Raw genomic sequence first — 25968 nt, forward strand, 5'->3', positions numbered from 1 at the left:
CAGCAGTTTGCTGCAGATGTTAAAAGACCGCAGTCTCCTTAGGAAGTACATCCTGCCTTGTGTCTTCCCGTACAGGTGGCTGGTGTGTGTTGACCAGTCAAGTTTGTTGTCCAGACACAGCCCGAGGTATTTGTAGGAGTCCACACTCTCCACCTCAGCTCCCTCTAGTAGGACTGGTCTCGGCTTCGGTCTGGACCTCCCAAAGTCTATGACCAGCTCCTTTGTCTTAGAGGTGTTGAGCTCTAGGTGGTTTGTGCGGCACCAAGCAGCAAAGTCCCCCACCAGACTCCGATACTCCTCCTCTCTGTCGTCCCTGATGCATCCAACGATGGCTGTGTCATCGGCGTACTTCTGTATGTGACACAGCTCTGAGTTGTGACAGAAGTCCGAGGTGTACAGGGTGAAGAGAAGAGGGGCCAGTGCCCTGGGGGGCTCCAGTGCTGCTGACCACAGTGTCAGACGTGGTGTCCTTCAGCCTGACGTACTGTGGCCTGTCGGTGAGGTAGTTGGATATCCAGGCCACCAGGTGGGGGTCCACTCCCATCCGGTTCAATTTATCTCGAAGCATAGGGGGGTGAATGGTATTAAAGGCGCTGGAGAAGTCCAAGAAGAGAATCCTCGCTGTGCCTCTCCCCTTATCCAGATGGGAGTGGACTCGGTGTAGTAGGTAGAGGATGGCATCCTCCACACCAACACCTGGCTGGTAGGCGAACTGCAGGCTGTCCTGGGCGTGCTGCACCTGGGGTCTGAGGAGGCTGAGGAAGAGCCGCTCCAACGTCTTCATCAGGTGTGAAGTGAGTGCCACCGGCCGGAAATCATTCAGCTCCCTGGGCCGGTTCTTTTTAGGAACCGGGACAATGCAGGATGTCTTCCAGAGGGTGGGCACTCTCCCTAGCTGCAGGCTGAGGTTGAAGATCCGTTGTAGTGGTTCCCCCAGTTCAGCAGCGCAGGTCTTCAGAAGTCTTGGACACACCTTGTCCGGGCCTGCTGCTTTCCTGGGTCGGAGCTTCCTCAGCTGTCCTCTGACCTGGTCTGTGGTGATGTGAGGTGGAGATTGTGTTGAGGTGGGGGGGAGGGGGAGGAGGAGGGAGGTGCTGTGGTGTCTGGGGGGAGGTGTGTTGTGGGAAGAAGGAGAGATGGCTGCAGTGCGGGTGGGGGTGGGGGGGGCATGGGCTGGTTGAACCTGTTGATAAAGTCATTCAGTTCGTTCTAGAGATGGCAGCTCTCGTTCACTTCAGTGACCTGGATCTTCGGATCTCGTTCAGCTGAAAGATTCGTTCATTACTTTCGTTCACCAGGTCGTTCAGTGACATTTCCGGTTTACCCGTAACTCACTCACTCTCACTTGTTCATGAACGATGACGGCTCCCATTGCATTCACTGGTCTACTTACTTGCCCATTACAAAACCTTCTGACATTATAATTTCTAAATAAATAAACCTAGTTTAGTTTGTGTTCATCTGTCAGTGGTTTACACATCTGTGAATTGACTTGTATGCACAGATGCACCCAATCGGGTCACTTCGTTCACGAAAAGATTCGTTCTTTTTGAACGAATCGTTCAGGACCGAAACATCTCCAGTTCGTTCGCCCTCTCCACTGTCCCCCCCACGGCTCTGGTCTTTGTGTTGTGACCTGTGATGGTCCTCACACCTTCCCAGACCTCCCTCATGTTGTTCTCCTTCAGCTTCTGCTCCACCTTTCTCCTGTAGCTGTCCTTAGCTTCCCTCACACGGTGTTTCACCTCCTGCTGTGCTGCCTTCATGGCCTCCCTGTCTCTGCTCCTGAAGGCAGCCTTCTTCATGTTGAGGACAGCTTTGACTTCCCGCGTTACCCATGGCTTGTTATTAGGGTAACAGCGGACAGTCTTAACAGGGGAGACCACGTCTGCACAGAAGTTCAGGTAATCTGTCAGACAGTGTGTCAGCCCCTCGATGTCCTCATCATGCTGGTTGATCAGCACATCCCAGTCTGTGGTGTTGTAACAGTCTCTCAGGACACTTTCCATCTCAGGGGACCATCTCCTGCTGGAGCGAGTTGTTACCGGCTGCTTTCGGACCAGGGGGGTGTACAGTGGCTGTAGGTGAACCAGGTTGTGATCAGACTTCCCCAGTGGGGGGAGGGGTGTGACTCTGTATGCATCCCTCACATTAGCATACAGCAGATCAATTGTCCTGTTGTTCCTTGTAGGACAGTCAACAACCTGGTGGAAAACAGCCAAAGAAGAGTCCAAAGTTGCATGGTTGAAGTCCCCAGAAATGATCATGAAAGCCTCGGGGTGCTGTGTCTGCAGCCTCGCTGTGACAGAGTGGATTTTCTCACAGGCAGTGGCTGCGTCCGCTCTCGGAGGGATGTAAACACAGATGGTGATCACGTGACTGAACTCCCTCGGCAGATAATATGGCCGCAAGCTAACAGCTAGCAGCTCGAGGTCCCGGCAACACCACACCGTCTTCACAGAGATATGTCCTGGGTTACACCAGCGGTTGTTCACATACATGATGAGTCCCCCACCTTTGCCTTTCCCGCTCGCTTTCGTGTCTCTGTCGGCTCTCACAGCAGTGAATCCCAGCAGGTCCACGTTAGCATCCGGTACGAGGTGGTTTAGCCATGTCTCCGTGAAGATGAGCAAGCTGCTCTCCCTGTAGATCCGCTGGTTGTTCAGTGCGGACAGCTCGTCGATCTTGTTCGGCAGCGAGTTCACGTTCCCCCTGATTACGGAGGGAATCGTCGGTTTGTAGCGCCTCCGGTTGTCCGCTAGCTTAGCCCCGGCTTTGCAGCCCCTGGTTCTCCTCCTCAGCTCCGCCGGGATGGGGTGTCGTGTCCCGGCTCGTCCCTTTGTTCGTAGAGCCAGCATTTCCTCTCTCGAATAAGTGAGAAAACTGGCTCCTGGTCGCATATTAAAGTTAAAAATATCCATGGGATAAATAAAAAAAGCACGCAATCTCTTCGCAAGAAGAGCAGAAAGTGAAAAGAGCGATTAAAAGAGTTAAAAGAGCTAAATAACTGAAGAGCTACTGGAGTTTGGCACTGCTTTTCCTCTGTACATCACCAAAAGTGAGTGAATTTTCTGCCTGCTGTAATGCTGTCAAGCCTGCTCTTACTGTGCCTGAACTGCAGAGGTACTGTTGTTAATTGTGTGGAACTATTTTTCACTGAAGTAGTTCCAGTGAGGTCTTGTGTGAGGTTGACCCAGTGTTTATGGAAAAACTAATTGAATAACTTGATGTAAATTTCAGGACTTTGAGTACTACACACGAAAGTCCATTCTCCTTGTTGAGATGGTGAAAGGAATCTCAAAACCCTTTTTAGGCCTTACTAGTTTTACCCTGCCTGTCTGTTTTTTCAGCTCCACCTCCTTGTTTGTATCTTTAATAGCAGCCACTCAGATCAAATACTTCCATTGTTGAGGTTGTCTGTGCTTTCCTCTCCAACTCTCTGAAGGATCTGGGTTGAGAAAGTACTCACTCATCCCTTAATCTACTATTTCACGCAGTGTGAGACCCATGTGCTGACAACCCAAAGTGTAGATGAATCAGCAAGGGCAATATTTCTTACCTGATACCTGATTATTGATCACATCTCCTCCTTCTCCATTATCATTTCCTCTCTATTTGTCTCTTTCTCATGACTCTCGTCTTGTTGACATTGCTTGTTTAACACAGTAACTTTTGGTTGGCTCCAGACATCAGATCCCCTTGTGGGAGCACAGTCAGGAGATAAAATCTTTTGTAGAAAGTGCTGGAGACACTGCAACAGTGTATGGAGAGTTCAAATTTGTGACAGTGCCCATAGCTCAGTCATTTTACATATTGTTCCCTGATCATGAAGCCTTATACAATATAGTTGCACTAATCAAGATTTTAATATAACTTTCAACTGACTATGTAAAATGTGAAAGTGGTCACTCAAACAATTATATAAAAGCCAAGGACAATTATGACACAAGAATAATGCGAAAATGAGTGAATCAATGTGTCTTGTATAAATATTGATAGTTTTTGCTCATAATATTTATGGAATGTTCTTTTAAATTTATTGAGCTGGTGGGTTTTGAACCTGCAAAATATATTGTTAGTGTTACCTAGCATTACAGAATTTGTCATGGATGTTTACTATTAAAACTGTATATGAATGGAAAATATGTTGGTTAAATAACTTTAAGTGACATCATTTTCCTTCTGATCTCTAATTTAATAAATAAAAAAACACCCAAAAAAACAGGATGTTAGCTTTGTCATGAATGTTGCATGTCAGCATGCTGACACTAATATATGCATTTAGCTCAAAGCAAAAGCCTCACAGAGCTGCTTAAAAGGCTGAAGACTTTTAGTCTTGTTTTTTATCAGAGTGAGCTGTCCAATGAAATGCTGGAAATGTAACCTTTCAATTCTGATATAAAGTTATGCTGGAATGAAATTGAGGCTTGAAATGATAATACTTCTCCATTTTTCATCAACAGTTCTGTAAATTCTATTATCTTTCAAGGCCAGCTCTCTGGTGACAGATTTTAATGCAACTTGCGAGGCTGACTCCAATGTCCTCTGTCTTAAAGCCTTTTAATGCAGCTTAAGCATATTGGTCTCCACTTTAACAGCCCATCCACTACCTATACCTCAGCAGTGGTCACAGCAGAAAAACATCCTGCTGCTCTTTCAATTAAGGTTGGAAATCACAGCTTTCATGTGGCTGCCTTTGTCCCGGGGATCCAGGGGCCTTGCAGTTGTGGTGCATTAGGGACCTCTGTATGATGGTATCATCTTGTAGCCAAGGGGCAGGGCGCAACCGGCGGGTAAGAGGATATGATAATCCCTTCTCTGGTGCTCTCATGCTAGGCGATTCACCACAGGCATGGCAAAACCTGCATGTTATATGTATATATTGTATATGTTCGGTATATATGTGTATACGCCCTTCAGCCAAAACTGCCACCCTCGAGAACTGCAGTTTTGGAGATGCTCTGATCTAGCCATAAAAATTTGGCCCTCCGCAAAGTCGCTCATATTCTTACACTTGCCCTTTTTCCTTCTTCCAACACTTCAACTTCAAGGACAACATGTCTATGTGCAGCCAATCATATCCCATCCACTGAAAGGGGCCATTTGACATTTTTTTTATTCTGTAATTAATCGAAATTGACGCACTGTTTTGACAGCCCTAGTGTATATACATAGATATATATATACATATATATTTATACTTATATATATATGTGTGTGTGTGTGTGTGTGTGTGTGTGTGTGTGTGTGTGTGTGTGTGTGTGTGTGAATGTATAGTATATACAGTTTACGTGTATATATACGTATATATGTATATATCTGTATATATGTGTGTGTGAATGACTTCCCATATCTTGCTGTGCGTGTGTCTCCATTCAGATTTTCTGTGAGTGTCTCCATTCACGTGTGCCTGTGCAGACGTGTAAGAGTATGTGTGGGTTTTGTGTGACTGTGTGTGCATTGGAGGTGACCCATGCAGGAAAAGGGGGGAGGGAGAGAGCGCCTATTTACATTGGCAGCTACACAAGGGGAAATTAACTGACTTCAAAGCAGTCATTCAGCTGAATTGTAAAGAGAGCAAGGAGTCCTCCACGCATGAGCTGGCAGACAGGCTCTGAAAACACAGACAGACATTCCCAGGGTTTGCTTGCCTGCTACAGTCATATTTGGTCTCCAGCAATGTTCACAGTCTGTATTAATGAGAGACTGTGTACAAGTGTCTGAGCTTAGTATCACCCCTTAAAAGCTGTATTAAATGTATAATATACCTTTTAGTTATGTTAAATAAAGAAGTAAAAGATGTTAAAAAATGCATAGCTTTGTTTTACTGCATACAGTATGTTTGACCACAATCTGAGGCCTATTAAAGGTATCCATAAATCTTGTTTTTCTAAATTTTTTCTCAGAAAAACAAGAAGAATGTTTGAAAGTGTCCGATAGTTTCATTAAAGAAAGGGCTGCACTGTCTTTAATGATTTCATATAATAAATTATGTTTGTCCATAATATGTATAATTCCTTATACTTTTACTATGAAATACAGTGATTAGAATACCATATAGCACTGGCTATACACATCTTATTTCAGATCTATATGTTGAAAATAAAACTCATTTCATAATCTGATAAAGGGGGGTAATCACATTGCAGGAGATCAGGAATTAAAACAAAACTCTGCTTAATAAGTTCTTGGCTCAATTCGGGATAAAGATTACTCTTGCTACAAAGGTTTTCTTTAAAGAAAATGTTGTATTAGCCCATTTTTTTTCTTTATAGTGCTCTCTTAAGCACTGCAGTGAATTTAGCTTAGAAGTTCCAAAATGCTGCACTAGTCTTGTCAGAATGAGGTAAGATGAAGAGAAAGTTATTCCTTCCCTCTTCAGAGACAGATGTGCATTGGATACACCTACCCTTAAACATGATGCTTTGTGTTTCTATGTGACAGGGATGCTGCAGAGGCAGCCTACCATTGAGGACTTCGTGGATGCACTGGTATCTGAGCTCAATCCAAACTTTGAGACATTCATCATGGACTCTGAAAGATGAAAGATGCCTCTGGCGGCATGGAAACAGACTTGAACCTTTACAAGGCAATGAGTGCAGTAACTATGCATGGGTAAATTGTTAAAAATGTTAAATTTATTGCTGGTCTTTCTTAAAGTCACATTGACTCATTTGATTTATTTTGCTGATTCTGCCTTCAATAATATGTCATATTATGAGAATTAAAGTCTTTCTACCAAACCCTGAAAACTCCTTATTATCTCTAGATATCGAATGTTGCAGATCATGGTAAATTGTGTCCATTCACAGAAGATTTCACAATGCTTTTTAACCCCAAGCGTTACCTTTAATGATATAAAAATAGATTCTATTGTTACTTGTGCCCAGCCATATACCTTCAACATCATAAAACAATTTTGACAAAACTTTATTAATTTAACAGGAAAATATGCTATGTAAGATTTCCATATAAATTTCTCCATGCTCATTTTTGTTGATTTATTATTCCATTTCCTTTTTTCTTGATAATTCAGTTATCCCACAACTAATTTTCCCTCTTTAAGTGTCCATGTTTAGCTCGCACACTAGTATATAGTTCTTTCCTGATCAAATCAGCTAGAGGAAGAATACTTAATCTGCTCTTCCTGTCATCTAATCATTGCTTAGACTTTAAATTGGTACCACTCCCATCTGTTTTGTCTGTCAGGAGCTCTGAGGCTGGAAGGAGGAGGAGGTGGAGTGTGTTAAAGTTGTGGTCAATTTTGAGGTGGATTGTCTTAGCACTGTATAGAAACACAAGTTGTTTATATTGCTATGGAAAGGTAGTATTTATAATTATTTTAAGAACAGAAGTTTTTTTTACTTCACTGTGTTAAAGTCAGAAGGACTTAAAAATGTCCACTCCATAACAAATGCAAACAGTTGTCCTTGCTTGCCTAGCTTAGCTATAAGACGCCAGGCAACGAGGAGCAGCTTCATGAGGTTATTGAATGTGTGAACACGTGTTCAAGAGAGACTGGGTGAGCTGGGTGGCTTTAACCACACAAGCTGCAACACTGCAGTTTATTTTGAAGTCTCTTCAACACAACTTTTGTCATTTGAGATGTTTTTACCATCTGTAATCTATTTCCAGTTGAACCTGAAGGAAACAACATAACAGAAACAAGTTTGTGGCTGAACTTAAGTTGACTATAGAGACAATATATTTAAAGAAAAGGTTTTCATTATAATCAAGGGAGCGCCTATTTTACACATCAAATGATCTTAATAGTGAGTTCTGTTGAGTATCATACTCAATTGCCCATTTAGTTCACATACCTAACTAGATGAAACCGTTTTAGAGAGTTGCTAATTTAACTTTGAGGACATTTTGAAGGGTGTTGTTTGTATTGCCAAGTGTTTTTAACGTTTGTTCCAACATTCTATACCAGTTAAATATCTGAAACACCTTTATGTAGTACAATGGCAACCATGTTTATGTGTTCCTGTAAGAACAGGAGGTGCTTGTGCACAGTTTGTGGGAAATAGAATCACAGGCCAAGCTAGAAAACACTGATGATCAGTGAAACAGATGATTATAAATTGATTGAATTTTCTAGTCAATTACCGAAATAGTCTTCAAATTCAGGATCTATTGATCAACTAATTGTTTAAATTTTAGTTGCATTATAGAAAGTTTAGGATTCATAGTTTTTGGAGCTAAAACTAAATTAAAGACAAACAGCCTGGATATGTTTAGCCTCTGAGACATTAATAAGGAAACTTCTCCACCTAAGTCTCCAAACTATATAAAAGTGCAGGACTAAATCCCTTGATTCACTTAATTCAGTAAGGAATAAAGAAAATCTATTCCTCAGTATAAAGACTGTTACTATAAAGTACAAGTGAGTTATTTACAAACACAATATGTGGAAGTGACCATTTACTACCATTAACAATACAACTGGGGCAAAAAAAGCCAAACATATGACAAGTTTTGTCTGTTACAAAAATACTGATTATTTAATATTTTACATTATCTACAACGCATTTATCACTTAAACATTCCTTATTCCATTTCATCAAGATTTTCCTCAAAGTGCAACATAATCACTTTTGACTCTTTTCTTCACACCGCAAATTTTGTAACCTTCACACCTTCAACTTTAAAGCTTCATAAAACTAGCTGCTAGATCAGTGGTACAGTTTACATGTGTGTTCTACAGTAGCAGTTGCGTGACATTTTCAAGGCAATGCAGAGGCTCACTTTGATTCACTTTGCTCAGCCTAAAAAGTAAATACTCCTTGTCATTTGAACTTCATTTGATTTGACCTTCTAGGCAAGTTAGTTCACATTCTGTCTTTGTGTGTGTTCGTGTATCCATCTATATCTTTGCCCTCATGCTTTGCTGTTCCTCAGCAGTGCTTTTTCTTGTATGTATGTACATATTTAGTTTGACCGTTTGACAAGGGGCTCTGAGGTCAGCAGCCAGCATTTTAAAGAGGCAATGCCACACTTGAGAGTAGATGCTGCTTGTCTGTGTGGAGGTGGAGGCAGAGGGACTAGTGAATAATCTGATACGGGATCTGGCTGGGGCTGTTAATAAGTCCAGTGTGGTTCAAGGGTGGAACAAGAGCCGAAGAAATCCATGTCATCCTGGAGAGAGCAGGAAGAGGAACACAAGCACACAGTGAGTACAAAGTAGAAAGCAGATATTTACGCAGAGCCAGCAAGGAGCTGACTTTAAACTCTTAGAGTGTCTTGTTTCTAATGCCAGCTGTTCTTCGTGGACACATACACTGACAGCAATGCTCCAGGAAGCCCAGTAAATCACATACAGCCGTTTCAGAGCGGTTGAATGAAAGATTTAACTCCACTTCAGTCTGTTAATGTCCATAGGAATTGGTAACAGCCACTGACATTTGGAACATTAACTTTCAGAAGGTTTACAGTATATATTTCATATATTCTCTGTTTTCTGGAAAGGGAGAGGCCATGTTTTTTCTTTTTGCAGTTTGCTCTCAATATCTCCCCTCCTTCCTTGACGCTAAAGAAACGGTTATCATTTTGCAGTTTGTTTTAAAGCACCTTATTTCAACAGCCAAGGGAGTGTCAAAACACAACTAGTGAAACATGCATGAGGAAAACTGATGCATTTCCAGGGCAAGTCATAATGAAACTCTGGTTCAGATATGTCTGCAGTTTTGTGTCTATAATCATGCAAAATATATCATTCCAGTTGAGGCAGATGTCTGCTTAACCTGAGCCTGGTTCTGCTCGAGGTTTCTGCCTGTTAAAAGGAAGTTTTTCTTTGCTACTGTGCCAAATGTTGCAAAGTACTGCTCATTGTGGATTCTTGTTGGGTCTCTCTCTAAACAATATTTTTTTGAAAGTGCATGGTCTAGATCTACTCTTTTTGTAAAGTGTCTTGAGATAACATGGTTATGATTTGGCGCTGTACAAATACAATTTGATTGACTGATTGATAATTAAACTTAAACTTTGTTTTGCATGAAAGCAACTTACGTTCCTGACTCGATTAGTGCTGTTTTGGAGGAAGTGAATCTGTTACAGCGTCACTGTAACTATCTCCTGAAGGTGAATTCTCCCTTGACCGGCACCCTTTGCCTTTATCCATATCGTTTTCCTCCCCCTTTAGTCTCTCTACAGGTTCAGCGTTGCACTGAAGCAGCCTGAAAGACTGTGAGAGTTGGAAAATCCCTCTAATCTCGCCAGTGTCTTTGCAGGGAGAGTCTGTATTTCCTCCCAACTGCATCAGGGGACCCTCCTCTTCCTGGTTTGTATTCCTGGGGAGGGCAATAAAAACAGTTTTGGTTATCACCATGAATTTCTGATCTGACCAAACCTTGTGTTTCACTTTTCTAAAGGAATTTTAAGGGTGGCTGGTGCTGTATTAATAGTACACTAATTGAGGTTAATATTCAGTGCACCAGGTTGTTTATGTAAGAGAAGGAAACCTACGCAGGAGACACAAAACTTTCTTGAGTGTGTGTACCCCTTTGCTGTTGTGATCGGGGTCTTATGGGAGAAGGGGCGGCAGGTTAAGATATACATGCCGTAATTGAAATTGAGGAGCTGTTGCAGTTAAGAAACTCCTTTAACCTCTATATTACGGGTTCATAAAGACAGTTCAAAAAGACACACACACACACACACTTGTGTGTGGACACGGTTGCAATAGTGATTGGGGTCTCCTGGGGAACAGAGGTGGCTGAACGTGCAGATGTGGTTTTCATGTCTGTAGTGCCAGAAGTGTGACAAAGGCAGTGGAAAAGTGCTCCTAAGTTGTTTGCTCAGGAAATGGTCTTATTTAACATCACAGAAGAGTCTAAGTCTAAGTCTAAGTCTAAGAAGATGGGCATTTGGTTGCCAATCCTGTTTCTTGGAAGCTCTTTGTGCCAAAAATGTTAACCCATTAGCTTCACAATTATATTTATGCTTACAGAGAAGATTTCCTACATTTAACACTCTACCGATGACATTACCCACCGTAAAAACAAACATTCCACGCATCACTGAAAATTCTAAAACGGGCTGAAATTTTTATAAAATGTAAATGTTTGCATTCATGGTATTATCAGAGGTGTTCACCAAACACCTTGTCCTGCTCAGTAGAAGTGTATGTAATAGCCTAAGTTAGTGAATATGTTCTTTGTCTTTCTCCTTTAAACATCTAACAGCACATAAATCCCTCACCCGTCACTGTGGCTCATTTGGGACTGGAAGGGACTGTTGTCCTGGTTGCCATCCAGACTGCAGCTCTCATTATAGCACAGAGATGGGATCAGATGGACTGGACCTGAACATAACATACACAAATACTTCTTTACACAAATTGAAACTCACACACCGTCCCCCTCCCCAAGTCGAAAGGCCCAAATGAGCCCACTCTACAGTACATATATAACATCTCTTTAGTCTGAACCACAACCAACCACAGGTGTGACTGGGGCCCAGGTGACACTGGCAGCAGGGTCCCTGGGAAAAGTCGTGTAGCCAGCATGGGTCCAGGCAGGACAGCTCTGCTCCACTGGAGGGGCAATCCTGGGACCTCAAAGAGCCTGCTGAGGATACATGAGACCATCAACAACTGAGTCATACAACTCGTGTCACAGAACAGCAGTACAGCAGATATAATTAGGAAGGCTATACAAATTGTCTTCATATATAAAGGCTATATACATTTTCAGGCTTTGAAATTGCTGGTGTAATCCTCCAAGCTCCAACTGGGTGTTTATTGGACTAAACCTAAATGCTCTAAGATACATGAAGCAGATTAAAATTGTATGAAAAATGTAGGCATTTTGGACCAGCCTTAGTGAGGCAGGACTGAGTGAAACTACAGACAAAATATTTAACTTGTGCATTCCCATTACGTCATTAGTGAGAAAAACACAAAACTAGAAACACATAGGTAATATCTACCACATTCTTTGCTTAATGCAAGCTTACTAGGGCAACATGATGTCATTATATTTCTTCACCCTTGGACGTTTCACATACTCAGCACTTTTGGCCTTAGAAATGCTGCTCATTATGCAAGTTCCCACAAATATGCAACTACACCCTCACCCTCTCTCCGACAGTTTGTTGGGCTTAAAACTGCAGATCAGATGAACTGGTACTATGTTTGTGTAGTTAATAAAATAGCAAAGAAATCATGCTCATCCAGATGGGTATAGTCTTTATTTACCTTACTAAGGGCTCTGTAAGTGGCTCTTATTTTACCACACATTTACTTATCTCTTCCACAGCATTGATTCATTAAAGATTAGTATTGTTGAAACATAACTGCCTGCTGAGTTCACATCAAAGCAAGAATAAAATAGTTTAACATTTTAGTATGTCCATGCTATTTGGTCTTTATAATAAATAAATAAGTTTAAGAATACATGGATGAGTATGAGCCTTTTCTCCATTTTGGACATTTTGAGGAAAGACCAAATTATACTATAGGTTTCTTGGATATGCCTTGAAATGTCCGCACCTACAGAGCGTGTTTCAAAACTCATTGCGTACTTCATTCTACCAAATGCAACCCTGCCTGTTAAAATATCATCCTTCCATATGAAGCTGTTTTCCATAGTGTATTAAAAGTCTCTAATGTTAAGATGTGAACCAAAATGTTGTCCTTTGCATTGATCTTGTTACTACATATTCTTCAAAGCACAACTTATTGGTAAATTGTAATTGAATTGTTTTGTAAAAGTAAAGAAGCACCCAAACTCAAGCTCTTGTCCACCTGTTATGATTCTGAGTATTGTAGTATTTTTCAGAGGTACATTTTTTGGACAAATATGGACAATTTGTTTGCAGATGTGACTCACCACAGGGCTTCCTCTCCAGCACCTGTCTCTTGCAGTAGATGACACACAGGACCAGTAGGGCAAGCAGTACAGTGGCAAGAGCGCTGCAGATAATTGCAGCCAGGGCCAAGTCATGAGGGCTGGTCACCACAGAGGGCAGCGGCACCAGGTTCACACGCCCGCTGCCTGCAGGTGGGCACAACAACTTATCTGTCATGAATAGCGCTTAGATTTAGATTTAAAAAATGGCACAAAAAAAACACATGGCAAAGCGCAGTTACATTAATTAATCTGGTACTCAACAGCCAACGATACAAATAATTCCTTTGAGTCAGTCATCTGGTTGCTTAGGTCTAATGAAATAAACCAAAGAGTACAAAGAAGAAAAAAACACCTGTGGTAAACTATTTTCATGCCTCTGACTCTTCCCCAACTGAAGTTAACTTACAGTACTCTCTCTCTAACAGTACTCATTCTTCTATGGCGATAAGTTGTGTGCATTAATGCATTCATGATTAAGCTGCTTTTAAACAGTTCTCCTGCCTAAGGAGAAACATGATGTCACCGTTAGCCTCACATTTAGGACCCTTCATAAACTCATCATTCATTCTTGGCTACAAGAATGCTACTCATTATAGTTCCCACAAATAGAGATAATCAAGGTAATATAAGGCTTAACGCTAGGTATCATAACATCAGACAGAAGAACTGACAATCTTGTTTCTTGATATCTTTTACATGTAATTATTCTTTCAAACACTCTGATTGTTTCCTTTTGCATAACACTAAAAGTATATAATCCTACATTTAAAAAGTTGATTAGTGCAACTTTATTTTTTTAAGCCATCCATTTTTGAGTATAAAAAAGTGAGAAACACAAAATGCAGTTTTTTTATTACTCAGTAAAGGATCAGGCCTTTAACACACATAGTATTATAACCACATTTATCCAGTGAGGGAAAAATACCACTGAAATCAATCCCTCACATCCCACTTAAAGAGATAGTGCATAATTGTCTATAAGTGTGTAATTACTACGTAGTTTCTGATTGGTGGGGTGTAACTAAATGAAAACAACTTCACTTTCTGATTTTTTTAAAGAATTTTGGGATTGTACAGACAAGCAGTAAATCACTTTGTCCAACAGCAGGTTAACAATGAACCGTGATATTAATATTTTCTTTGGGTTTTCTGGATTGAAAATCTTCATTATTGATCCTCTACAGCTGCTGATAATACAGAATATTTATACATAAAAAGTAGTCTTTGACTTTCACAACATCCTGTTTGACAACTGCAATACAAGAAAGCAGTGTAGCATCAGCATGAGATCTGCATGTCCCCAATAACAGCATCATCACTCTCCTTTGTGGATTAAATGGGGACTAAACAGAAACAGTAGAAAGCCTGAATAAAGTGTCATTTTTCTCTGAGGCAAAGTACATGTAGCTTAAAAATGTGTGTTTGATCATGATCAAATATACTGTAACATTTCATATATAGATAGAAAGTGTGGCTAATTGCAGAGCAAACATAACTAGTAATTGGTATGACAAGAGTTTGTTTTTTGAATATGGCAAAAATAATGAATGTTTTGTTTGAGAGAATCTTTTTTAGATAGCCCTGCAGTTTTTCGCTTTATAGAACATTTATCTTAAAAGGTATTTGGTTTCACCTTTTCATACCCTTTGTTATGTAACGTAAACATACATTTTTTGGGGGGCATTTTTTCAATATTCAGCTACAAAGGCGATACAGTTATTTGAACATCCTTTAAGGAGAAAAAAAAAGAAAGTAAAAGTATAGGAGTATTTTGATATGACCACAGAAAGATATTGCCAGTATTACAGTGCCCGATCAAACTGTTACACCAGTCAACAAAAAATCACAGCTAGAATAATTTGAACCGCTCTAAATAATATGCAATAGAAGGGTATTTTTATTTGCACTGAATTCTACTGATCACGTTGAAAAACAAACTACATTTGTTGATATAATAATATATATAATGCATGCAGTAGAGACAGAGGCGATCTCTCACTATTAAAAACACCTATATCAAAAAACTATTGTATTTTTTCTTGAAATTACATTTCAACATTATTTATATTTATACGTATCACCATAATAATCTCCACATACACATAAGTGTAATGTTAATGACAAGATAAAGCATCTGATCATCCTTCATGTGTGCATTTGGTCTTCATTGTCAAGTTCATATTGATCTAATCCAAGGTGAGTATCTTCTGTTCCACAACACAAAGGCAGACTGTTATCAGAGGCCCAGGAGCTGCAGCAAACACAAATACAGACTGGTCCATTGAAGAGGCCTCACCTGCTGATATTATGTCTGCACAAACCAAACCAATAAACTGCAGCCTTTCATAGACTCTCTGCCTATTGACTCTATGTAATGCAACATAATCCGAATACAGACACACTTCTTTTCAACTTAACAGTCTTTAAACCGTTGTTTGTACAAAATCTTTTATGGGATTCTTTAGTAGAACTGAGCTCGGAACCCAGAACTAAAAAAAAAACAAGTTTTGTTTGGTAAGCATGAAAAAATAAGAAAAACTTGATGATATTTACGAAAAAACATTTGAGTCCTTTTAGGAATACATTCTGAATTACTATTATTAGAAATAAGCATATTTTTTTAAAGTAGTTTACTATTATTAGAAATATGCTTTTTTTTTTTTAAAGTAGTGTAAAGGCTATGTTTTTACTTAATGATAATATTGACCTTAATCACTGTATATTACCACACATTGTTTTTTAGGGGCCAAGATATTTCAAACCATTACTCTGAGTATTTTAAAGTAGCTCTTAAGGTTTTAGATTATATATAAGGTCTACAATAGGAATTAGGTGTCCTTTACTGGTTTGAGACTGTTCCAGATTAGTATCTCCAGATACAAACACATTTTACTCTTTCACAGGAACTCTTTTTAAGTTTAAGTATATTTCACGTTATTCAGGTCGTATTATTAAAGGAGGTGCCTTTACTTTGTGGCCCGCTTTTTGGTGCCACCTGTGATGAGAACTGATTGCATGAACCTTTGAGGGCAGAGAGCATGTCAAAGAGTGAATATAGATTATGTTACAAGATTGAGCATTGAGATTTCCAGTAGGGACAGAGGTTTGTTCATGTTTCCTTTGGCTATTCCTTACCATGAACTTTTTGTGCATTAAAACCCTAAAGCAACATGTAAAGACAACAACAAATAGCAACTAACTATAGCTACTGCTTTCAAGAATTTGGCCCATTTATTAAAAAATATTTAATATAATATCAAAGACAACCAATGTTCAGGCTTCATTGATTCATTGATTCTCTTTGCACAGAATGAAAGGCTAAAATTCCAATATTTTTGCATACATTTTCTCAAGATAGCAATACAGGAATAAGAGCAGGGAGGCTTCTTTCTACTTGTGCATGCATGCATCTGTTTGCATGTCTATGTGTGTTAGCATGGTCTAGTCAGCTCTTTGAGATGTCGTGCCAGTAAAAAAAAATCCAGATGATGAAACATATTAAAGGGGCTGGAGAAATACATAAAGCCCAAGCCAATTGGGAAAGGAGCCGGAAAAAGGTGGGGTTGGTTTAAGATTTACAGTCCACCCCAGATGTGACTGGCTCCCCAGTACAGCTGCATCATTGCCCTGGGCCACTGTGGCCTTTTAGAATGATCTTTCCCTTTAAGTTTTCACCACAAGATAACACTGGAGGGAGGGAGCAAAACTCTCAAACATTTGGAAATGCTCCGCTGAAGTCTCAGTAGAAGCCACCTACCAGCTCTCAGACACAATGGTTATTTTGTTTCACAGACTTCCTCCATTATCAAAACGGGAAGCTGCCAGTTGTTCCAAGACCAGCGTTCATTACAAAAATAGCAACACTGCTTGTATATTTTAAAAGATACAGTTTATGTAGCTTCTGAATTAAAAACCAAATAAACAGTGGATAGACTGATGAGATTTTGATTCTTTTGATTTGTAATAAGTGAACAAAGAGCAAAATGTTATATGTTCTTTGTCCGATATCCCAGAGCTGTCTCCATTCATTTAATACACCGGTGCTAACCCAAAACTGGGACTGCTCTGATGCTTGTACTGCCAAAAATCTCCTCCAAAACAGCTGCAGCCACCTCTGCTATCAGGAAGTCACACTCAATTAGCAAGGTTCATGTGCACTTGCCAGTCGATTTAAGTGAAAATCTTAAATCATAACTTATTTTAAAACCTCTAATGGTAGAAAGACAGAAGTTAATTGTACACTTCTGGAATGGGACCCATGCTTGTTAACACATCACCATCCCACCTTGAACCGGCAATGTAAAGGGGGCTACCCTTTACATTGCCAGTTCAAGGTGGGACGGTTACGCCTCTGTTACATCTCACCTTTAATGCCAAGCTCTATTTACACTCTAGTTATGCCACCTTTGCTATTTTACACTGAACCAAGCAACACCAGTGTTATCGCCCTGCTGGTTGCTACCCTAACTTGTTTCCATAAGCCAGCAGCAGCAGTTGTTTTCTGCCTCAGTTGCCGGACTCGCCACACATTTACAAACATATTACTGGGGATTTTCAAGTCTCGTCTTCTCTCATATATACTGCGACAAAATGGTTGTATAAGTAAGCAGTTCATCATAGCCACCAACAAAAATAAATAAATGTAAGAAAATAGTATAGATATATAGAAAAGTAAATAGAAAGTATTTGCACGCTGGTTTCAATCTCACCTGAGCAATAATATCATGTTGTATAGTCATCCAGTTATTGCTGTGAACCACTGACATTTCACACTGGGATGTTCCCCTTCACGTATGAATTAACTATGTCAGCATCCAGGTGAGCATTTTCCATTTAAAAGAGGTTTAAAAGAGGACATGGCCACTATTGAAAAGATGTTCTAAACTGGTTTTTAAGTGAGAGCTTTTTCACTGAGTATTTGAAGATGTTGATTTAATGTTTAGACCAGATTTCACCAGGAAATCTGCTTCAGTCATAAGATTCATCACACATTCACACACATATTAACAGAGAATTTCAAATCGCATTTCAAGTGAGCAGTGCATCACAGTCACCAAAGAAAAAAATAGTTTCAAACATGGATGGAATTGGACTCGACCTCATTGCATTCATGTCCAGCACTCATCACAGAACTCCTACGATATGCCTTCCCCACAGGTATTAATCAACTATGTCAGCATACAGGGTTATTCTGCCTTCATAGTCAGAGCTGCACAGCCTAAGAACCTGGGCATGTGCAGTCTTCTTTTTCTTTTTCTCTGGGTAATGTTTAAAACTGCTCCCATTACGATGTCTCTGAACCTTCTTGTTAACATCACACAGACCATAAAGGGCCATATTTTAGATATTTGTATGAAAAATAAAATGTGTTGAAATTCCGTCTTTGCATAGAACGGATTTCACCAACCGCTGCAGAATGATTTTGGAGAAATGCCGCTACGGACATCACTTTCTTCACCCTTTCAACACTCAAATCAACAAATTACCAAAGTTCTAAAACAAATATGTGTTTTCTGACACATTGACATTATAACTTTATTTTAGCCGGTTGAAATTAGGTCTTAAACGTTCAGACCTGATTTCAACCTTTTTTCAATCAAATTTCAACCTTGAAATCCTGGATGGTGCTCATTGGGTTTGTTTTGGGTTCATCTGAAATCAACTGGTTACCTTGAGCTTGTGTCAGAAAATTCCTGAACATGTTTAGCACAGTCTCTAAAGGCTATTTTAAACCAGCATTGCAGCCCCCTACAACACTACACAGTATAACAAATAAAGTACTTTTTAACAGTGACAATCTAACTCAGGCAACATGGTTAAAATAACAAGTTAACTGTTACCATGGAGCGGCGGGGAACACTTTGCAGATGGTAATACTTCAACATTTCTTTTGGGATTAATAAAGTTCTATCTTATCATATCCTAAACAACACATCTCTGGCAGATCGGAACAATGCTTTGTTTATATGCTATGGAGACTCGTTTTTTTGTTCATGGAAGTGTTCTCATTTTTTCAAAATTGAGTCTCATATTCTCTGCAAATATAATCCAGTGTGGGCTGAGTTTTGGTTCTAGTAGGATTTGGCTAACAGATTAATAGTGTGGAAAATGGTTGCTTCTAGACTATTGTATCTCTGTTGCCTGAACTTAAAACATCACCTATTTTGGGCTGGGATGAACAGCATGTATTCAAGGGAACATTGAAAAAAATGTTCACTCATCTTAGGCCAACTGTAAGAAGAGGTAAAAGAACCAAAAGGGCTTACAGTGAGGCTCATAAGGTGGCGGAGGGTCCCCACAGGGTATACACTCCATGTCTTGGAAACCACTTAATTTTGTCTTCCTGTAATATCTGCTGAAGACACAAAATTATGTTTAACCTCCAATGCTGTCATGAACAAAGACGCAACAAATATGCACTAACTCATTTTAAAATGTTACATATTTGAGATTTGTTGTGTTTTAATGTTTCTATACATTGTTATCTTCAAAAATCATCATTTTTATTAATAACACAGCTTTCTCTCACCCTGGCAGACAGTTGCCGCACACGGCATTGCTGGTGGTGGAACAGTTGTCTTTCTGGTAGCGGTTGATGAGTCCACAGTCCAGGCAGGGCTTGCACTTCTGCAGGCTCTGGTCTTCTTTGAAGCGACTGCTCCGGCAGGGCACGCACCGGGCATCCTCTCCATAACCAAAACCACATTCCTAGGGGGATTAACATGAGAAATACACTGGGTAAGAGTAGGGGTTGTTGGTTTACGGAGATGTGCAGATTCTGAAAAGAGGGCTTAAATATTGTCTTCTGAGGGTCTGGAATTAAAGAATGATCTTGGCTTGTGTAATTAGAGGAGAACAACGGAGTGCCTTTTTTGAGAGTCCATCTCACATTGACAAAATCTCTCTCAGTCTCTATCGGTATTAATGAGTAGCCTTCCACCGCAAGACCGAAAAAGGCCAGGTATTTGAATAATAAAGGGGCCTAGGGGACACCCACTGATGTATTATATTAAGTTTGTAGTTGTGTTATTGTTTGACTCCCTCTCAATGCACATTCATGAGGCTCCCAGTCCCATTGATTGAGAGGCCAGCAAGAAAAGGAAACGCTTCAACAAGGGGACAAGGATTGTGGAGAGGTATAGAGAAAATAAGCTGAATACTGTTTTCTGTTTGACAATTGTAAGTGATCTTAAAAAGCACAGTTTCCTATTACTTTGTGACTGATCTAATGCTGAACCACCTTTGCAAGATATTCACCTGAAACAAGCTGAAACACAATTATGTTTTTTTAAGAGTATATGAAATATAAAACACTTGCAAAACATTGTTTCACTTAAATATACAGATGTAAGATCAAAACTGTATTTTGTATGGCTTATCTTCTGTGAGATTTTATACAGTTTTTCTGTTGCAAACAGCAACTGGAAATATAGAAACATAAAGAGTTGGCCGATTTGTATGACTTAAAATTTCTGAAGAGGGGACCCCAATCCCCATACACAATTTACCACAAATATATATTAATTTGAATTATTTCCATAACTTCTCATTTTTATCTGGCAATCTTCTTCATGTTTTGTTACTTAATTGGTTTTCATTTCTATATTATGTTGAATTACTGGTGGCCATAATGACAAACTTACATTAACATGACAGCTGATATTACATCATAACACACAAGGTAAAAGACCCTACATCATACATTGAACATTCATTTAAACTCCATATCAGCTGCCCTTCTGTTGTCCAGTGTTGCCACACTACAATCCAAAACAGGGAGGATAGATGGGGGACACATATATCATTAAATGGAAGCCAGCTTCAAACAGGGCTTCTCTCTTCTCTTCTCTCTTCGCCCGTATCCTGTTTCACTGCCCAGGCATGCAGTCCTGCTGGAATGTGGGCACAAGAGTGTGCTAGGGGGGTTGGGTTTGGGGAAGCAGGCTGGTGAGAAATAAAATGGGAGGTAAGAACCAAAGATGTTATCAGCTTTGGGACAGAAGATGAAGATATCAGTCCTTCCAACCATATACATGTTAGGCTGACTAGGAACCATTGGCCCGGCGTAGCCAAGTGTTACAGCAAAGGGTTTGACTCTGTCAGCTGTTGTTATGAACACTACACATAGTGTGAGGAACAGAGAGGGGTGGCTGATAATAAGTAATAAGTAGTTAAGAGGGAAAGGAAAGGGATAACTTTGACTTGGCCACCTATAATGCAAGCCATGATCTCTATTGTCAGAGGAAAATTAGGCTCATATTTAACCAGGGGAGTTTGGAAACTGTCTAAGGCACTGGTGCCTTAACTGGTCCTTGTAAAGGAGTTGTAGGCCCAGCAAGTGCAGAGTACCTAACTGGTTCTGTTACCCACTTACACTTGAAGGAAGGGGCCCAGGCATGATTTGTAACCACTAAAGCTAGCACTGGCACAAGCTTTGTCTGTAGCGCATCAAATGGCAGGATGAGGGCTATTGCCACATAGCTCAGAGCACTAAAAGAAAAGGATAATGGAGCCAACTTCTGCCCTTCTCTCTGATCACAGCAACATCAAGGAGTAATCTCCTTTTTTAACCCCACTAACTAAGCTCAACAGAGCTGACAACCTACACTGACCGAGAATATTTTAGCAGCAGCGAGAATTAGATATTGAAGTAAAATAAGTAAAGAATGTATGAGCCTTTCTTTAAAAAAACTAACTACCATTAAACTGCCACAAATTCTAACAAAAGAATTCAAAATCAGTCTATTCATTACAAAAATGCCACATTTCCATGATGTTTTGAGGATACTATAGCCTACTATAAAAATAATAAAACTTGTTGCTTTACAACTTATGATCTAAAGTTTTATGATTTTATTTAAATGCATGATGTTAAAAAAAGGCATTTGCGGAGAAAACTACACGTCATATAGACAAGACAAATGACAAGTTGCTTAATTTCCACAATGTACTTTAAAGCCGACCAAAAAGTAGATTCTTTACATCCTATTTAACTTTCCTATAGAACTAGTTTGGGTGAGATGACCAAGCATAACAGCATTTTTGTGGGGAGAGGCGGCGAGAAGGTGGAGAGCTAGCTGGGACCTGAAAGCATGTTCAGACGCGGCAATATTTCTGAGATTAAAGGGAATCACACTGGGGGCGGCTAGTCATTTGATCTAGTAATGAAACAGGGCTAAAACATTTAACTCAGTGTTTTGTCCTGGACAAAAGACAGTTACATTACTTGAAAAAGTGTCATCTACTGCACTTTTTGAAGCTTTTTTAATGCCCATGTGTGGCCACTTGATAATGACCTGCTTTTGCACTCCTTTTATGTCTTTTTTCTTTAGACAGTATCAACCATAAGGTCTTAGTCCTGGAAGTATGGCTGAAAGAACATTAACACTCTTGCTACATACTACAAGATTTTAACACATCAAAGTTTTGTTCCTGTCATTTTTTTGCCACTGGTAGTTTTCTAGCATGTACTGGAAAGTGATTCATGCTTGACACACCACAATATACTGAAAAAGGAATAGCTAGTATAAATGGACTTTCCCTCTGTGTGGGTGGTTCTTTTAGCTACAGTAAGTGTGAAGGGGCCAATTAATGTTTTTTTCTGAGCCTGTCTAAGAGTGGCTTCCAGAGGCAAACCTCCAGAGCAAAATGGGGCACATTCCTCTGGGATCTCTATGGCAGCTGCACAGAGAGAGGGACTCCAAAAGTCTGCTTCCCTCCCAACAGTCAGTTGTGTCATTTTGAATATGGCGGATTGTCTTAGTAACACAGAGCTATAATCATAAGTTGTGTGTTTCTGGGAAAAGTTTTTCTGAGTGCAGACCTGGGTCCCCACTGTGAACCGACATCCCGCTACCTTCAGAAAAAGAATGAGGCAGCCAATTATTAACTATGACCCCAGGGTGGCTTGCAGCATACATTCCTGTTGAGCTGGCAGAGGAACACCAGGACAACTAAAGTGCATTACCAACCAGAGAGTGCATGTCTGTGCGCACTGAGATTAAAGACAACTGGGCTTAAATGCAACAGATATCAAGGGTGATACATAGTTTGTTGTTTTTAGTACTACAAGAATAAAAAAAACTGCCTTTTTATTTGCAGAATCTTGTTTTCTTAAGGCTGCTTTCATATTTACATGATGTAAACATACACTTCTAAATACGATAGGCCTACAAATAAACAGAAATTAAGAGTTGAGAGTAATAATATCCTTTTCGAGCTATTTAGCTATAGCTGAGTCCTTTCTTGTTTTCCTAGCCTTAAGTATACATATTTTTTAGCTATAAAGCTTAGCCTACAGAAATATAGTCTAAAGCAAATTAAGATAACCTTGCTTGTCTTATACAAATCCTAACTTATGAAATGATAATACCCTGTTTTTTCTCCACTGTATTGATTTTTCATGCACTGGTTACTAGAGTGAATGTGGAACTGGTTTGCATTATAAAGAAGGTGTTTATAATATTAGGTTCCAATCCAATGTTTTAAATTTTGTTTTTGTTTTAAGCCATTGCGGAAGCAAAAGAGGTGTAACATGCAAACAAACAGCGCAAGCTTCACTTACTCACACACGTTACCGTTCTGTCCTGCTGACTCTGTCGTTTACACAGACACTGTTTTGCTGCTGTTTCACCTCTGTTACAACCTCTGCTGTTGGCCCAGTGGCGGGACGACTTCGCCCAACCATACTGCCTCCATTACTTTTACGCAGATGGCAAAGCGTAACTAAGGCATAACAGTCCCGTCTTAAACAGGCTGTGTAAAAGGGGCTTAAGCTGTTAGTTAACTGCTTGTATTTCTCTCCTGCTAGCCATTCTCTGTTTCCAAAGAGATCCCAATGAGAAGCAATTGCGCGTTTATCTATAATATACGGAGATAATAGTAGGCTAGCTTGTAGGCTATATATCTTTAGATGCTGTCCCCTCTGTCTTCACCAGGACCTGATTATTACGATAGAAACCGAGTCTTGTGTGCGTGTGTCTTTGGCCTATAATCAAATATATAGCCTACTCAGTCTCACATCAATGTCTCTCTCTCTCTGTCTATTTGTGTGTGTGTGTGTGTGTGTGTTACACATACAATATTAATATTGAAATATTTTGCTAGTTAGTTTTACCATTTTTGAACAAAACAGTGATAGAGCACTAACTAATTACTAGCTTTTGGGATGTAAAATAACTCTTTGGATTTATATTGATCAAACAAAACAAGGTGCATAGCTGTTGTCAGACAGGAAAGCCTTTGCTGACACTATAAGGGCCTGTTTGTGCAAATCACACAAAAACCTGAGGCTAAGGTGATGGAAGAGACTGTATTCCCAGTCAAAAGAGCAGCAAGCTTAGGCATGGCTTGCTTTAAACAGTGAAGACAATACCTTGGACTAATGGGGGGAAACAATGGAAGCCATTCAGATGCAGAAGGTAAAAGAAAGGGTGTGACTGATTGGAGAAGTGTCAGTGTTCTACAAAAGCTAATAGTCTGTTACCTTTTCTATGTGTTTTCTCTGAAAGACAGGAATGAATTAATAATACTACATAAGATACATGTTGTTGTTGTTGTTGTTTGTGAGGACCATTCTTTTTATGAACTCGTCAGTTTTACTTTTTTAGGTTTTTTTCATTCCATCCATTTTTTTTTTCCAATTTAAAGACGCTTAAATGCTATGGATGCCTTCTTTTATTACATTATCCTTTTCTTAATAAACAAGTATCAATACACTTTGTCCCGTTAACAGCTCTTTGAAAAAGGCTCCTAGTGAACTCAGTACTTCAGACAGATCTTCCATTTTAAAACCAGTCTGCTGAGGTAAGGTGATGAAAAAATTAAAGACCAACCTTTGAAAGCTCCTGTCCTGCATCACACTGCTTGCAGGGTTTACAATTTCCAAACGGGTCCTTGAACTCTTGTTCTCTGCATTCTCTGGTCTCCTCCTCCTCTGCCCTAACAGGAATCTGAGAGGTAAAACGTTCTGTGAAAGTTAGAGATTTCTGCATTTCTTTACCATTTTCATCCATAAGGGAAAAGGAAGACTGATTCTAGAATTCTTCATCATTATCACTTCCTGATAGTTTAAGGGGATCATCCCTGCTTTTGACTCTTCTTGACAAGTCTGATACTGTTGATGAAATTTAAAGTTCAAAGTTGTAGCAAAAGAAACCAAATCATGGGCAATTATACAGGGATCACCAAGACAAGACTTGACTCGACTTTAATCAAAAGGAGCAGAAAATGTATTCAATAACTGCCTGTGCAGTGCATAACTCCTTGTCCATGTTTACAAGAGCAAACTGTCAACCTTAGGACAAAACTATTATATAGGCTATTTGGGGATAGTAAAACGCTGTGAGCAAAACACTAAACGATCCTGCTTTTTTGTGTTAAAAAAGAAATCCTTTTAAAATGCTTACCAGAGTTGAAGTTGAAGAAATTGCATGCAAAGCTAGAAGCAGTGAGACTGTGTGCTGACGCATGCAGACCATTTTGATGAGCCACTTGTTGCCTGCAGCTGACAGAAAAGGATACAACAAGACTAAATATGTTATATTTTTCTACCTTTCTCACGCACACATTAAAAATGTATCTTAAAGAAAAACATATAGGATCGGGTCAGATTGAAGGTAAAACAATAACATTTGGTTTGGTTTAACACCACTACAAGTAGGCTAAGTTCAGTCATGGATTTTTATTGTTCGCCACACAGTTGAAATATATGATTCAGCTTCAATGTTGAAAAATAAACCTACAACAGTCAAAATAAATGAGACTTCCGTACGATGTGGAACTTTACTGAAATGTCAAACCACATGGGATATTCGGGTTGAACAAATGTATGCCTAAAGGCTTGTTCTATATCGTAGATGCACAAAACTAATTTAAAAAGCTATTCTTACCTGCTAAACATGAGGCTGTTGATCAAAGTATTGGTTGGCAAGAGTCGACAGCAGACCGGTGAGAGGTGTGGTGGTTTGCTTCCCGCACAGGTCTGCTCAACATTTCAGCATTGCTGGCCAAGCCCTGTACAACATGGGGCACCAGACGACCGAGGACAAATTCAGCGCTTGGCGCTTGGATCAAAGACGAAGAGAGAGCTAGAGAGAGGGCGGGTGGCTTTCTAGAT

The 25968-nt window shown here is 39.9% G+C and overlaps 2 protein-coding genes across 3 annotated transcripts in view; one reads left to right on the plus strand and one right to left on the minus strand.

Annotated features, from left to right (window-relative positions):
* The window catches only part of LOC138597326 (mitochondrial intermediate peptidase-like), a 46128-nt gene extending 39236 nt beyond the window's left edge, over positions 1–6892 (plus strand). The window contains exon 19 of the mRNA XM_069668915.1: positions 6445–6892. Coding sequence (XP_069525016.1) covers positions 6445–6545 — 101 coding nt within the window. The 3' untranslated portion in view covers positions 6546–6892. The remainder of the gene's footprint in view (positions 1–6444) is intronic.
* A 1582-nt stretch (positions 6893–8474) lies between these two features.
* On the minus strand, positions 8475–25914 carry LOC138597043 (tumor necrosis factor receptor superfamily member 19-like). Of its 2 annotated transcripts, none has more exons than XM_069668558.1 (10): positions 25742–25914; positions 25259–25356; positions 24686–24802; positions 19381–19559; positions 19118–19203; positions 12831–12995; positions 11439–11564; positions 11200–11302; positions 10009–10289; positions 8475–9138 (listed from the first exon to the last, which is right to left on the minus strand). In XM_069668558.1, the coding sequence occupies exons 2-9, from the start codon at positions 25328–25330 to the stop codon at positions 10022–10024; spliced, it is 1116 nt and encodes a 371-aa protein (XP_069524659.1). In that variant the 5' UTR covers positions 25331–25356; positions 25742–25914; the 3' UTR covers positions 8475–9138; positions 10009–10021. The 2 variants fall into 2 exon arrangements, with proteins under 2 accessions (XP_069524659.1, XP_069524658.1); XM_069668557.1 differs by having other exon boundaries at positions 11439–11567.
* Between the last annotated feature and the right edge of the window lie 54 nt (positions 25915–25968).

This window comes from Semicossyphus pulcher, unplaced genomic scaffold (genome assembly GCF_022749685.1).
Source record: "Semicossyphus pulcher isolate SPU_LCO1_2020_fin unplaced genomic scaffold, fSemPul1.0.p SCAF_19, whole genome shotgun sequence".
Taxonomy (NCBI): Eukaryota; Metazoa; Chordata; class Actinopteri; order Labriformes; family Labridae; genus Semicossyphus; species Semicossyphus pulcher.